This window comes from Cupressus sempervirens, chromosome 10, assembly GCF_028749045.1.
Source record: "Cupressus sempervirens isolate cs-2001-9-10 chromosome 10, ASM2874904v1, whole genome shotgun sequence".
NCBI lineage: Eukaryota > Viridiplantae > Streptophyta > Pinopsida > Cupressales > Cupressaceae > Cupressus > Cupressus sempervirens.
The window spans coordinates 711,662,917-711,679,766 of NC_143127.1; the positions used below are offsets into that span (position 1 = coordinate 711,662,917).

The 16,850-nt window shown below is 33.0% G+C and overlaps 1 protein-coding gene across 1 annotated transcript; it reads right to left on the minus strand.

Annotated features, from left to right (window-relative positions):
- Positions 1 to 2,095: 2,095 nt before the first annotated feature.
- On the minus strand, positions 2,096 to 3,649 carry LOC149535810 (uncharacterized). The gene is made up of 3 exons (XM_089806927.1): positions 3,378 to 3,649; positions 2,905 to 3,204; positions 2,096 to 2,803 (listed from the first exon to the last, which is right to left on the minus strand). The coding sequence occupies exons 1-3, from the start codon at positions 3,514 to 3,516 to the stop codon at positions 2,487 to 2,489; spliced, it is 756 nt and encodes a 251-aa protein (XP_089663053.1). The 5' UTR covers positions 3,517 to 3,649; the 3' UTR covers positions 2,096 to 2,486.
- Between the last annotated feature and the right edge of the window lie 13,201 nt (positions 3,650 to 16,850).

Here is a 16,850-nt window from a genome sequence, read left to right on the forward strand (position 1 = left end):
TGGGTCTAAGGTTTCTTCCACACTGCATATCCCAAATAGCCAAAATAGAAATTAATGGTGGGAGGGACCATGGAAACCAAGATGCTTTTTACTTCTAATGTTACTCTTTTTTTATTGGTCCTACTATGTTTGACTTTTAATAAGTATGGTTGATTTGATCAAATTTAGAAAGCTCTTCAAAAAAATCTTTTACTAGTCTCGCCTATTTATAGGTAGAGACTATAGTTTTCGATTCACTATTTGGTATTAATCTTCATTTTGATAGTTGTGCAACATGCAAGAAAAATCATTTATACTATGGTCCAGCTAAAATGTTTCATTAAATGAAATTTTTGAATTTAATTTTCTTCTATTTGATTGGACGTGACCATTATTCCAAGCAATCTTTTTATTTTCTTATCAAAGAAATTCAAGTGAAAATATAGTACCAAGAATGGTGGCATTTGGCAAAGGAAAAGGCAACAAACATGTCATTTTAGAAGTTTTGAGTGGCATTATGCTACATGCCTCATGACATATGTCATTGCACTATCCTAAGTTGTTTCCACCTCCTCCACGTGTAACTTCCATTTTTGGCAAAATTAGTTTTGGTAGAGATTAGAACTTGACCTAAAATCAGGTTAAGCCTTTTGTAATTTCTAGCTTCCGTATTTCCCTTTTGATTATTTTCATTAATAAAATATATGACTATCTCGCTTCAATTTAAGAACTTATCTTACTAATTTGTTTATTTTCAAAAGAAGATAGCTCCAAAAGATTTGGAAAAATATAGTTCACAGTGTATGGAAGAGGCTTGTCTATTTTTAAACTCTTTCAAACATAAACTATTTTCAATGTTTAAAGCTTTAAGTTGAGGGTTATTCCTATACTAGATTTCAATTTTAGGGTTTAGGGATTTTAGAGTTTACGTATTTATTTGTTTTATTCGATTCCTCTCATAAGCAATTTTCAAGTCTTCTGGAGAAATAAAAAGATTATATTTTAAAATGATCGATAGCTTCTTGTTTCTTCAACTATATCATATTCATATTAATAAAATAGAAAAATTTTAATATTTTTTTTTTTACTTTTATATATACATACTAAACTGTAAATTCAATAACTATACCTACATCAAAAGTTCAAAAAAATTCATAATCTATTTATTTATTAGAAACTAAAATTTCAATATTATTTCTATTTTAAATAATAATAATAAAATTTATATGTTATTTTAAGTGAGTATTAATATAAAGATATGCACGAAAATAATTCTTCGACATTTATGTCAATAAAGAAAAGTTCAATGCGATTTAACCAATAACAAATATAAGACTATTTTTTTTAATAATTTCCTAATATTTCTTGTTTCTTCTTGAACAAAATCTACGAGTCTTGACTTCTCATCAACCCCTCTAATGTTCAACATGGGATACAAGAGTGTGAGTGCTTTTGTAAATTTTCTAATGAATTTGAATAAAATCTTAAAAGAAGTGGAAGGAATAAAGAGAGAAAAATTGAATATTTTTAATATATTGGCTGTGAGCTGAAAAAGGACCATTAATCTCCTCTTATTATGTAAAGAAAAAAAATACTTATAATTTTAGAATCAACATTATAATTTAACTCATAAAGAAATTTTGATAAGATTATTAGATATAAGTGGATACTTATATTTTCCTATTAGTATTGTTTATTTTACTATTCTTAAATTCTAAAACTATCACATTAATAAAAAATGAGTACACATTAAATTTCTATTATTTTTTAAAAAGAAAAACTTATGCATTTCTTATAATCTATAATTTTATTACAAACTTAATTATTTTCAATTTTGACAAGCTTAATTTTGTTTAGAATTTTGTTTAGAATCTAGTAAATATTTGACATCTTCACAATCCTATTTATCCGCTAAGGGGAACTCCAGCTTTACGGAGCTCTTGTTAAGAGAAGTTAAGTGTTCAAATCTTACAACAATAGAATATCTACGTCTTATATTTGAGCACAATTAAATGCTTCTTACAGAAAATTCTGCATCTCCAGAACTAAAAACAATTCACCTAATATCATAAGGGTCCGTTCGGTGAGCAGAATAGGAATACGTATTCCAAAAATTGTGAATTCTTTGTTTGGATGCACCAAAACGGGATTGGAATATGAAGGAAAAATGGAATACGTATCCCATTTTTGGCCCAAAAATGGGGTTTTGCAATTCCACCAAAATAGGTGGTATTGGAATACGTATTCCTATTCCATTTTGTTTTTTTAGAAAACATAAATTTTTGGGTCTGCTAATTCCCATCAAATATTGGCTGAACGAAACGGAAAACAAGAATACGTTCTATTCCAGAATACGTATTCCTATTCCGCTCACCAAACGGACCCTAAATGTATATTTTTTAATCACATCTACCGAGTGATAGATCTGGCATATTTTTTCTGTAAATAAAACATGAACTCTGACAGACGAGTGGCTGCCATTACTGGTCTTCTAAACACTTCGAATACTAAGTGGCACCCACTCCTAGGAAATCAATGAACCGCCGCTTCACAGTCATATCGCTGTCAACACTATCATAAGATTTTTTCTCTAAGCCTGCATTCAAGCGTATGTTTTCACCTTCTGATGATAGTAATGCAGATGAAAAAGAAAATGAAGATTCAGAGCCTCCATTATTTCCTCCAAAATCAGACTTTAACTCTGTTTTATTGCAATCAAACGGTGTTGAAGAATGAAGAAAGAAGCCACCCAATTTGCCAGATTGTTGCTGAAATCCATGTCCCTCACGATATAATGGAGTCCTGCTTTCAAACAATTTGCCATCTGAAAAAAACGAGAAGCGGAGAAGATTTTTTATACATGAACTTTAATCGTGATTTTTTGACAAACTGAAAGGGGGATTTTTCAAGTAAGAGCAAAAGTACCAGAAAGATGAAATAAAGGAGTAATCTTTGATGAAATCTTGATATCATTCCGAGATTTGAATTCAAAACAGGGTTTTTTCACTGTGCTGTAGAATTTGTGGCGTTTCCTGGCCATGATAAGATGCCAATGATTCTTCAGAGCGTTGTCAGTTCGACCGGAGAAAAAGCGGGAAAACAGAGCCCATTTGTTGCCGTAAACTCCATGGATTTCCACAAGTCGTTCTTCTTCCTCTTCGCTGAAAGCCCTTCGATTGATTCGAGGATCCAGCTGGTTGAACCACCTCAGCCTGCAACTCTTCCCTGCAACATTGAAAACCCTCAATTGATTTCGAATCCTTGTAGTTGTAAAACAATTGGAGTTTTTCTTACCAGATCTTAGAATTCAAGATTTAGTACATTTTAAAGGTTTTTTCTTATCAGATTTTAGAATCTAAGGTTTTGAATAGTAGTAAAAAATTCAGGATTTTTCTTACCAGATCTGCCATGGAATTTATCTGCAATGAGATTCCAGTGGTGAGGACCAAATTGGGCCACCAGTTCCATCAGCTTTGCATCCTCTGCGGGCTTCCAATGCCCTTTTGTACACTGCCTTGGCTGTTTATAATCGCTCATTTCAACAACACTTCACCCCAAATTTGCACAGAAATTAAAGCCAGAGACGAACAGAGACAGGATTTAAAAGGCGAAGGAAATGATAGATCAGAGTGATTTCAAAATAGTTAAATGACACATTAAAAAATATCTACAATTAAATTTAGAAGTAGTTTGATGATATATTAATAGATTGAAAAATGGGAACTGTAGTATGCTGTGAAAGGTTGATGTTAAAAATTGTTACATAAATATATATACACAATCAAACTCAATCAGTTCAATAGTACATTGAAAAATATGTACAATTAATTTCAGAAGTAGCTTACTGATACATTAATTGATTGAGAAAATGAGAAATGATGATAGGTATAGACTGATAGATTATGAAAATCCGAGATACCTAATGAGAAGTATACAATCGAATTCAGAAACAACTAAATGATTTACTGATAAATTAAAAAGATAGATTAAAATACATATTTTGCACACAGATCACCCAATATATTTGGAATTATTTGACAAAATTCATAATGCAAATAAACTATATTTATTTCTTGCTAAACACACAGAAGTATTGTCTAAAAAGTTGATGTAAAATAATAAGAGATCCCAGGGAGTCTTTACCAATATGGTATTCTTATAGATCCCTCCAAATTATCCTTTTTAAAAAACTCTTAAAAATGATAACACATGTAGTGATTGCCGACAACACATGCACTAATAGTGGATCACATATGTAGTGAGAGTTGATCGTTTTTAAACTTTCTTGGTTGCTGATTGGTCCATTTGTGAAAAAAGTACTATTTTTTTCTGGTGAGCAGTTATTGGGGGTGAACATAATAGGTTTCGGCAGAACGTTCTAAAATGACATTTATTAGCACTCTACAATTTCTACAAAGAGTAAATATAGCAACACCTAAACCTTAAGTTTAAGCTCTTCAGTCACCTACTAAGATTCACAAAAAAATTGATAAATTTTGATATACAAATTAACTCCCTACAAAATCAAATTCAAAACCAGTTAAACAACAGATTAATAGTTTATAAGAATCAGAAATAATTGATATGAAAAGTAGACAACCAAATTGAGAGACAACTAAATTATTACAATCTGATAAAATTAAATGAACAGATTTAAAGTTCTTCATTTCACTCATCTGGCTGTGGTCCTAGAGCTAGTTGAGTCATAATCGTAGCTATGATAGAATTCATAACGCAACGAAGTGTATTTATTTCTGGCAAAGCACGGAAACACCAGACCAACAGTAGTTTATGGATTCTGTTCAGATGTATTACTCCATTTTTACGTAGCACAGCAATGGGACTAATGTCATTTTCAGAATTGACCATTGTCTGTACTCTCACACAAATTGACCCTATTGAATATTTTTACTGAAATTATGTTGATGTTCATACTAGCAGAATATTCTACGAGGCAGGTACCTTCTATAACTTCTCATGGGATGTGTAACTCATCTTCATTCATATAAGTCTCTAAATCACAATTTAAATTTGTGATGTAACTTATCTTTATTCATACAAGTCTCTGAATCACAATTTAAAATTATGATTTAGATTATTTGAGTTCGCAGTTGAAATATGATTTAGGAATTTAATAATTGAAGATTTTAATTTTGGGTTTGCATATTTTGTTGAGGCATCTTGAATGGTTCTCACAAAGAAACCCCCTCTTTGTGCATCAAGTCATGTTTTATTGGTGCATTTATCATGGACACTACTACAACTTTAAAGAGAGTGAGACCCCTACTCTATGCACTACGCCATGTTTTGTTGGTGAACTAACATGACATCATATCATTTATTGTTTTTAGATCCAGGGAATACATTTCATTCAATCATCAACACTTAACAACTTTAAAGTCATAACGGATGGCACAATAATGTCAAAAATATTAGATATTTAACCAACATGTGCTACATTTATTGGAATGTGTTCAACTACTTGGTCTTAATATGATATTAGAAATATGTAGAGACTTCTTTGAATCAAATTGTTAGTTATCAAAAAGAAATTACAATTATTGTTTTTCATTGAGAGTTGATTATGATCCTTTAGATTGAACTAGCTAATAATGTTATGATTTATATTTCTTTAATCTTGACTTTACTTTAATACATAATCCATATTTATGTAATTTAAGCTTTTGAAGTTGAATGTGTAACTTTTTATCAATATTTAAGTAGTCAAAGGTTGAACTTATAATTTAGGATACCTAAAACCACACATGAAACAAAATAAACTATTATATGTTAAAAAACTCTCTCTAGAAACTTCCAGGAATAAAACATGCCACTCAAACTTTACTTTTACAATTATTACTTAAAATTGGTGTCTTTCATTTAAATTATTAATCTCCACGATAAAGTAAATAACTATCTTATGACAACATAAAATTGATTTTTACTTTGAATATATTTTTAAAATAGATTTTAAAATAAAATATATCATAATAAATAAGCTACCATCATAGAGTGAATGGAAAAAAATCAAGATAAGTGCAAAGCTATGAGAATGTTAAAAAGGAAATTCATTATATAAATTGACCAACTTTATTTTAACAAACAAAAGTTATCTGATTTAAATCATAATAATTGTTCTTTCATTTGTCAATGTTGATCCATGACCACCATACTCTTCTTGTATAAGAATTTAGCCTCTGAGTCCAACAAAGATATCACTATAATTGCTAATTGTCTGGTGATAGTTTACAAAAATACTAGAACATCTAGTCTTCTAAATATGATTTAAAATAACTTGTCTAATATAATCCACTATGGCATTATTTTGCATATGAGAACTAAATACTTTCTTTCTAACTTAGCTTGTGACATTGTTAATGGTTTTTTGATCTATCAGTGAAGTTGAGTAGTCTTGAATGTTCCCACCAAGTATCAAGCCTTATTTAGTGCAAGACCACCCCATCATAAGGGATGAGATTAGAATTGTGTTTCAAATGCTTTTGTGGAACAAATAACCTTTAGTCCTTGGCTCTTAGAAATAAAGGTTCAACCTATGACTCCTGATCCCATTTGAATAGGTAGTATAAATCTAAACATGATATAAACCCTTCATAATAAAATAGAATTAGGAACATTGGAACTTGTAAAAATTATATGAAAGTAGTATTTGAAATAGTGATGATGGTGATGACTCCTTAAATTTGTTTACTACAAAATACACTCCTAAAAGATCCATCATTGCAAAAATTGTTTGCCAATTTGCATTACCTTTAAATTTTAAAATGATATAAACAATTCCCAAAATTCCAAGAAATGCTTACTTTCTTTTTGTATTGATCAAAACTAAATTACAATAAAAATAATCTAGACTTACAACATCTTATCCTCCTCACAGACATTGTAGTTATTTAGCAAAGTAGTCAACTATCTAGTACATAATTTATTAAAAAAATGTTTGTTGATAATAATTTTATGGAACTACCAATATCCTTCTAAGAAAGATGCACTAAAAACCCTTTTGTGAGCCCTGACTCGTCTAGATCCTCCCCTGTCATGGACACTCTGGTCAATAAAAAATGAAAGAGGGTCGTGGATGCCCCTGACCTCTTCCCTGATAAAAAAGATATAAGAAATGTTCTTAATCTTGATCCTGATAAAGATGTTGACGCCCTATAGAGGAAAACTTGTCACTCTAACAGATTGGCTAAGGATCATGGGAAGAGGGCCATATAAAATATGGCAAAAAATAGGAGACCTTAGTTGAGTCTAATAGTGATAAATTCTCTAAGAGTAAGTATGATGGTGACTCCTCTTACAAGGACTCTCAAAATCCTGAAAATAACATTTCCCATGCCCCTTCTATCAATTCCCCCACCCCAATCACCATTGAAAACTAGCCCCCTTACCCCCCAATGTCCACTAAATTGAACTTGAGGAATGTTGTTGTGAAAGGGATCAACAATAGAAACTTTAGCTTTGGTTGAGAAAGTTTGAGCTCAAAGTTATGCATTCCTCTACTACTGGCTTTTGTCTACTCCATGAAAAGGTGTCTAATGGTAACTTGGTAAGGGAAGATGATGCTTGAGAGATCTTCAAGTTCCTTCATGAGGAGTAGGTAGATATTTTACTATCGAATTGACTGGATAAAGGAAATTGATGTTTTTTTAAATATGTTTTTGTCAAGTCAACTCTGCTAGCCCTAGGGGTTGTTTTTACTCTTTTTGTTATAGCATTAAGAAGTAAGATTGTTAAGTTACAACTATATGTATCTTATTATGATTCTTACACTTAATAAAATGTCCAAGTACTCTATTATGGATTATGGTAATCTAGATTTCTATTTTGATGATTATTGGTGGTTCTATGTGTTTCTTAATATTTTATTTTGATAGAGGTAGACTTTCTCTTCTACTTTCTATGTGCTTCAAATACTTTTGATATGTTGTTAATGTAGACACCTAAATTTGATTACACCGCTTTGGTAATCTAATTTAGCCATCTCTAAAGGCATCGTTAATTAAATTCTTATTTAATTAATCCTTTGCCATCCCTAGCTGATTAATTTAATTAATCATCTATAGTCCTAATTGATAAATCAAATAAACCTGTTATTTATCAATTAAATCCTATTCTTCTATCTAATTTCAAAAATCCCCATTTATTAAATAAATCTATTTGATAAATAAAATCCTCAAATCCAAAAACCCCTAACCTATCCCTAATCCTCCATTTAGCCTAATCCACCCCATCCACCCATACTAACCAAGCTTAGCCACTAACTCACCCACTCTCATTAATGCCATCCACTTGCACATCTCTAACATCCCTAATCTAATCCTAAACCCAAGTCTAATCCACCCCCTAATGTTGTCACATTCCCTAAACAAGTTTAAGACTTTCCTAAACCAAACCAAAGTCTCCCCTCAAAAATCCCAACCACCAAGTCATGAGTGCTCTTACAAACCATAAAAGACTCTTACAAGCCCACTCATGACTCTTACATCCATCTTCCACACTCTTCCCTCTTCCACACTCATTCCTCTTACATCTCTCTTACATACTCAACCCCACTCTTCATGCCTTTAACCAACCCTTTACCCTACCCTCTCACACTCATCCTCCTTGTGACAAGTGTCACCTTCCCATTGGTGCTAAACAAGCACAATCCATGTGCTCCCCTTTGAGTGCATCTTAGCCCTCCTTAACCATCTCCCCATCCTTGCATCTAAGCCCTCCATCGCTCTACCCCTTGGCCTATAAATTGAATCCCATCCCAAGCCATTTCAACAACAATCTTTGAGCTAAAGTTACCATGCTATTTTGAGAACCAAAGTCATCAATCTTAACCTTATAATGCCAAATTGAGAGCTCACAAGGCTATCAATTTTCCATTACCCATCTCCACCATTGAAGCAATTGGGCAAGCAAATTGAGCATACATCCACATCAAAGGACACATCTACAAAATCAAGGAAGCATGGAGTGTTTTCTCTTTTGAGGTTTGCATTTCTTGTTTGCTTTCTTTGTCTAAGCATATATGTGAATTTAGTTTTAGTTTGTGAATGTTTCTCTTATTGTTAATGTTCTTTGCACACTAAAATCTTGTTCTACAATTAATGTGTATCTAGTGTGTTGTCAATGTAACACAAACCACCACCCTCTTGTTACTTCTTATTATTAAAAAAATGCTTAGGTATTTGGTGGCAAAATATTTATTTATCCACTCTATATACTAAAATTTAATTAAAACACTATATTTTTCTAGTTGTTATATTTTATTGTAAGATGTTTACAGTTTCTACTTAAATTTACAGTGCATCAATAATTGTCATGACATTAAGTGATATATAATTTCTATTTAATAGTCTCAATGTTGTAGTCAATATATTTGTTCTTAAAAATGATTAAAATGTTCTTTTTCACGAGTCACATCAAAGAGACAGTTAATCATATAGTGACAAATAAGACAATTGGTACTAAGAATTATATAAGGACAAAGAAGACAATTAATAACAAATATCATGATATAAATGCTTATTCCAACCTTTTATATTTTGGAACATCTTAATAAAGATGTAGTTGATGCATCTACATCATTGACCCAAAATTATAAAAAATAACTTCAAATTCTTAACTACTTACAAAAATAGTACAATATTCAAATAAATTTCAAATTTTACCGTATAAAATGGAAAATATAAAACTATTAAATTTTTTAGACACTTATCTAATTGTATGATTTTTTCCTTCACAATGTAGGTTTTGCCATTTATGATGATAATCTACTTCAAATAAAATATTATATAGTAAGTTATAAATTTTATAATGATCATTCTATCTTTAACTACATATGAGGTGGTAGTGAAGTCAACCTAGCCATTTGTAATAATTTGGAGAGAAAGGTGAATATTTGTTCACAAGTGTTTGAAGTGAATCAAGGCCATTCATCTTCCAATTATTTTGACCCTCTTCATCAAGTTGGTTATAGCAATATCATATTTAAATGTCATTTAGTATGATGAAAAACGTTAATATTTGGATGCTCATGTTTTAGTTGTAAATTGTTGATAGTTCTAATAATTGAAAGTATTTTTTTATATTTTAATTCTCATTAGTTGAGATACTCTTAAAAATGAGAGAAATAGTCTCAAGTATAATTAGAGTTTTGATAGTTTAAATTCTATTAGAAGAAAATTATTTAAAGTTGGTGTTTAGTTGATACAATTTACTAGGAGTTTATCCATTCAAGGAAACATTTTTCAAATTTTTAATTATAAATTTTGCTTATTAGCATGTAGTGCATGTGTAGTTAATAAGCTAGATAGAATTGGGAGAGTTTTTGATAATACAAGTAGCAAGAGGGTGTTGGTTTGTAGAACAAACAGATATAGCACATCAACGACACATTAACCATAAGTAGCGCAATCACAACATATGACAAAAACCCTATTCTTACCTCTATCAAAAACATAATATGAACCATAGTGAAGAATATTGATACTAGTTGTTGGCAATTTGGCTAAGGTGATATGTAAAGGTTGTCATTTATGGCAATATATAGCTTACTTTGAGATGGAAAAATGAAAGGATAAGTTTTACTCATAAAATTGTCTAAGTACATATCAAAAAATAGTGTACAATCAACTTAGTTTGTTTATCGGAGTTCACTGGAGGCACTTGTGAATGTGCACACTTACAAGAAGGTAGCATTGGAAACTACAATTGGAAATATTGTTATGTTGTCATTGATGTTAAACCTTATTGGTAAGATAATTTTCTATCTAAAGAGTGCCATATCAAGATTATTGTTGAAGAGGATTTGAGAAGAAAGACATAACAAAAGGACCTAGAGGAAAGGTTGAGTTGTGAGGAACTACAATGGGAACTTGATTAGTTAGACTTTGAGAAGATATTAGTATTGTTTAATTATAACCTAAGTGAATGAGATAATTGTACTAAAGCCTGGAAGAAGTGATCAAAGAAATACCAAATGCATAGGCTTGACTGAGCAAAAGAGAAAAAGACCAGAAGATTAAGGAACTTGAAGTTTATGTTGAATGATGCTAGAGTTGACCGAGTGATAGTATAATTCAATCAAAATATAGTGTCGATCGAGCATTAGTATTAATTGAGCATCAGATAATGCGTTGAACAGAATAGTTAGTAGTGACCATTGCATTAGTATTGAAATTCTTTAATCAAGGTTGACCTAGCAGCCATATGTAAATCCTTTAATCAAGGTGACATTCTAATGGAATGTTCTTAAGCCCTCTAACAAGGCCATTGCTAATAGGGTGATTAAATCCTTTAACAAGGTCACATTTAACAATGTTTTTTGTAACCTTTAGTAAGGTTGGATCCTAATAGAGCTCACTTCAAAAGAGTTAAAAATTGGTGACATGTTACTGGTGGTTTTTCTCAAATTGGGTTTCCACGATAAATCCTAGTGTCATACTTGTGTGGATGTTATCTGAGATGTTTTACTATTAATGTTTTACATTTTGCAAGGTTTTTACTATTAGCACAATGGACTGCAAGTTTATGTTACCAATTATTTGCTATAAACCGAGCTAGTAAATGTTATATCTAAAGTATTCGAAGTGGTTAAAAGTTCAATTGGTACATTTAGACCTAAGGATAACTTATTCACCCCACACCCCCCGCCTACCCAAGTTATTCTAAATCATTCTAAAAATTAGTATCAGAGCTCTTGGTTCTTGTAGAGAAAAGTTTGAAGGTACTTGAAGCTAAAGACCAAGATGTACAAAAAGGAGGTACCAAGGTTGAACAAAGAGAACTTACCTACATGGCACAATTTGATGAAGTTTCATCTGGCAAGAATTGGAGAAGGAGTAATACACTATGTGGAACATGCATATGCGGTGATACCAAGTCCTCCAATAGCTCAGCAGATGAAAGAGAAGAAAGAACACAACCAGGTTATGTTGCAAATTGCATCAGCCATAAGCTATGTCGAGTCTAATGATATAAAGGAATATAAAACATCAAAGCAAATGTGGGATACATTGTAGACCATCTATGGAGGAGACACAAATGTTTTGAGAGCAAAATCAAAAATTTTAAGAGGTAAATTTGATGAAATGAGAATGGTAGAAGGAGAAAACATTGTACAATATTGTGGAAGAGCCAAAGAGGTGGTAAATGCTATAAGAGGATCAAATGGAAAGATTGATGATGAAACTATGATAAAAAAAAGTACTGAGAACCCATTGACACAAAATTATGCACCCTTGCCTGACGTGTTATCCCTAGGTGACCTTGTATAATATGGAAACAACCTCCAAGTGTGGGACTTGCACTCTGAACCTAAATCTCTGGAGAAGGCCAACTTCCTCACTATCAGGGTGCACCTAAACTATGACTTGGAAGGAAAAGGGAGAAGGAGAATAAAAATTAAAAGTAGAAAGGGAAAGAGGGGTGATGCACCAAGATAGAAATGTGGTTACAACTTTTACCTATGGCTGCACAAAACATCAATGAAACACTCCAATACACAGATCTAGACTCTAATCTACCTTCAAAGAACTTACATGTAGGTTGGAACCAATTAGATGCTGCAAGGAAGGAAAAAATTTGACAACACAACACTTCACCATCAAATTAAAAAAAATATACGAAGCTAAGAAACTAGAAAGGAAACATTCACTAGAAGGAAAATAAAAAGCACAAGACATTAGAATGTAAAGAAGAGGTAAAACTAAGAAGTTTCATTAATGGAAGGAAAAAGTTGCAAGGCATAATGTTGCTGCAAAATACAAATAGAGAAGAACCCTTTGAAAATATTTACAACTTTCCTTTATAGATTAGGCATAACTCTGATGTTTCCATTGAATTCAAACCCCAACCAACATGGAGTTGAGAAATTGATTGACAACTCAATCAACACTAGAAATTGAGCCAACTCTGCAAAAGAAGAAATTGAGTTCACTTAATTGATTAATAACCCGAGACAACTCAATAAAAGAAGGAATGGGTTAACACAAAATGTTAACCACCAAATTTCAATGAGTTAACCCACATCAAAGAATATAACCCATTGAATCTCTCAGATTAGTGATCAGTAATGGGCTGAATGGGTGGCAAAAATGGCCAACATTCTTGGTGACTCAATGGGACGCTTTCCTACTAAGAATAGCTTAGTTGTTTTAAGAAATCCATTGGGCATAGAGTCACCAGCAGAGAACGACATGTTGTCCCACCTGCAACTTCACAAAAATATGTAACCAACAAAAAACAAAAAAGCTCTAGGGAGCTCCAAACAAGAGAACAACTACGCATGCGCACTTCTTTGAAAGATGGAAAGATGGAAAGACCTACTCTACTATGTACAAGTATTTATAGATAATGAAATTAAACAAATCCATTAACTAGTTTGTTAAAATTTCTACCCTTCCTTACAAGTTGATTCTTCCTTCCATTCATGTGGGTAGTTGAATGGATTAGCAAGTATGACAAGCATACTGTTGTATGAAATACCTTCCTAATGATGAGAAAATTGAAGCTCTCCAACACTGGGAGACCGTCCTCTTGAGAAAACATGCTTTCTCTTCCTTGTGATCTTTACCCTCACGCTATAAAATGAGCATGACTGAGGGAAACTTGCTAATTTGTTGCAGACCTAGATGCCTAATGGCGCATCCTCTTGATGGCACTTGGTCTAAGAAATTATCCTTGACTATGTTGATGTTCTCTACAATGGTGGTATTCAACTAGTTTGGAAGTGGCTCCTCCTCTTCTTGTGAAGAAATAATCTCCACATCTTCATGTTGCTCATGAACCACCTCCTCAGGAGCTACTACTATGGTGCGAGTGTCCACTTGCTACTACTACAACTCATGATATTCTAATGAAGGGGTAGATTGCTTGATGTCCATGGATGAGCAAAACATTTCCAACTCATCCCAAAAATTATCTTCATGAGACTCCTCTTGCTCTATTGTAGTAAAATGCATAGGTTGAGGAGCAACCTCATGCATATCAGCATGTTCTTCCTCAAGGACCAAGCTATCCTTGAGGCTCTCTTTTCCATCCTCCACATCATGGAAGACTGGTTGCTGCAATAAAATATCTTCTTGCTCAACTTGCAGTAGATCCTCATTTTCTTCTAAAGGATCAAAAACCATGACTTGTTCTTCAAGAGATGGAACAACCTTATTGTCTTCTTCTTCTTCCTCAACAAAAGAGGGAAGCTCTTCAAATAAGAGGACTAAATCCTCTTCCTTTTTTCTCAACCTCTACCTCTTTTTCCTCCTCAGCAAGCTGCAACTCCTCCCATGGTAGTCTTTTGGGCTTTTCTTCACTCTCCCAAAATGATATGGTTGGACCATTAGAAGTCCATACAACTGGTCCACCCTCAAAGAGTGAAATGGTAATGGGTGTGTAGGGCTCATGGGGCCATCTTTTTCACACAAGGAGTGGAGAAGTTGCAGCAGCATGCTTTTGTAATGAAAGGGGATTCTTGAAGCTTGGGATGACATATTTTGGAGAAGGGGGTGCCTCTACTTCCTTGGTCTAAAATTGAGTTGACTAGAGCCTCATTTCCTCCTCTTTTACCATAGTAACTTGCATAGCACATTTTTCCTCAAAGTTTCTATGTCTCTCTCTCTCTTACTCTTATTGTTGGTGATAGGCTTGGTATAACATCTCCTTCTATTGTCTCTCTATCTCTTGTTGCCTCTCAATCTCATCAAGCCACTTATCCCAAGCTAGCAACTACTCATTTTGCTCATGAAACTTCTAGTCAATCTTCTTTTGGAAGTTCAACATCATATCTTCAAGCATTTTATATAGAGATGTTGGGACTGGTGGAGAAAGGGTAGGAAGGTAGTAATAATTTTGAGTAGATTGGTTATAAACAACTTGGGGTTGAGATTTAAAATGACAATATGAGGGATGAGGAATAACATTGTCATGATATGGGGGTGGGGGTAGTATTTGTTTCTATGAAATGGGTCCATGGCTAGAAATTCATAAAAGATAAAATTTTATAGAAAGCTTTTAAACATCACAAAAGATCAAATATGATCTTCACATATCAGCATTGGGTTTATTTGAAACAAGTAGATGTGCACTAGAGTCGCCATGATGTTTGATTGAATGCCTCCAAAGGATGATTTCACTAACACCCAAATTCTCAATGCATGGAATTGGATTTTCTTCTAGGGGACTTATGTAGTTGATTATGTTTATCCCACTAGGTGTGCAAAAAACTATGGTATGACTGGCGGAGGTTTTGAAAACTAATTTCAATCTTTTAATGTTTGTCCCACTAGGCATGCCAACAATTGTTGACACAAAATTTTGCACCCTTGCCCAACATGTTATCCCCATGCAACCTTATGTAACATGGAAATAACCTCCAAGTGTGGGACTTGTGCTCTAAGATTGAATCTCCAGAGAAGGGTGGTTGTCTCACTATCAAGGTGCACCTAAACTAAGATTTGGAAGGAAAAGGGAGAAGGAGACATAAATTAAAAGAAGAAAGGTAAAGGGGGGATGCACCAAGATAGAAATTTGGCGACAACCTTTGCCTATGGCTACACAAAACATCAATGAAATACTACACTACATAGATCTAAACTCTAAGCTACCTTCAAAGAACTCACATGTAGGTTGGAACTGATTAGATGTTGCAAGAAGGGAAAATTCACAACACAACACTTCATCAACAAATTAAACAAAACATGTGAATCTAAGAAACTAGAAAGGAAACATTCACTACAAGGAAAATAACATGCACAAGATAATAGAATGGAAAGAAGAGGTAAAATTGAGAAATTTCATTAATGGAAGGAAAAAGTTGCAGGGCATAATGCTACTGCAAAATACAAATATAGAATAACCCTTTGAAATTATTTACAACTTGCCTTTATAGATCAGGCATAACTCTGATGTTTACATTGAGTTCAAACTCCAACCAAGATGGAGTTGAGTTGTAAAGAGCAATAACTAAAGAATCAAATGGAAATATGATCATGAAGTGCAATTTGATACTAGAAGTGATAGGAAGGAACAAAGAAGATGCATCCAATCATAAGAGATCAAATCCCATAAGATTTGATCATTACATGCAATAAAGAGGCATGGAGTACAATGTTGTTGTGCAAAGAAGGCCCAAAATGTCAATCTACATTTAAGGATTGGTTCTGGTAATGCGTCATGGCCTCAACAAATAAATTTTCACCACTATCAAAAAATGTGGGATGGAATAACACGTAGTGTTAACCACCTAAGTACACCTGTATGTTGACCTACGCAAAAAGAGAACTTCCTAGGAGAAATGTGGACCATCGATGTAGATCTTCTATTTGAAATGGATGGCCCGAATACTGCAAAAATCTCCCCAACGAAGGATTAAAATACAATTGTCGATGTAGATCTTCTTCATATCAAATAGATGATTGAGATGCAACAAAGAATCCTTCAAAAAGAGGTTAAATCTAATGGTTATTGCAACTTCGCAAAGGAAAAAATAGGTTTCATGAAAATACAATGGTCATTGGATGTATGCAACTTGGTCAGCACTAGAAATTGAGCCAACTTGGCAAAAGAAGAAACCGAGTTCACTCAATTAAAGAATAACTTGAGCCAACTCGATAAAAGAAGGAATGGGTTAAGATGAAATGTTAACCACCAAATTTTAGCAAGTCAACCCACATAAAAGAATCCATACCATTGAAGATCTCTTAGATTGGTTATCAATGATGAGCTAAATGGGGGGCAAAAATGGCCAACAAAACCCTACTTCCTATTTATGCTATTAGAGTTTCTGCAATACAAGAACTGAGATGTACCCCTTGTAATAACTTAACTTTGGAAGGTGTAGTTGATAGGCTTACTACTTTTGAATT

What these genes read in the sequence shown, in the direction of transcription:
- LOC149535810 (XM_089806927.1), bottom strand. Translation starts at nt 3,516, where the DNA reads ATGAGCGATTATAAACAGCCAAGGCAGTGTACAAAAGGGCATTGGAAG. An exon ending in TAAATTCCATGGCAGATCTG is followed by an intron (nt 3,205 to 3,377) that starts GTAAGAAAAATC and finishes TCAATGTTGCAG; the next exon opens with GGAAGAGTTGCAGGCTGAGG. An exon ending in TCCTTTATTTCATCTTTCTG is followed by an intron (nt 2,804 to 2,904) that starts GTACTTTTGCTC and finishes CGTTTTTTTCAG; the next exon opens with ATGGCAAATTGTTTGAAAGC.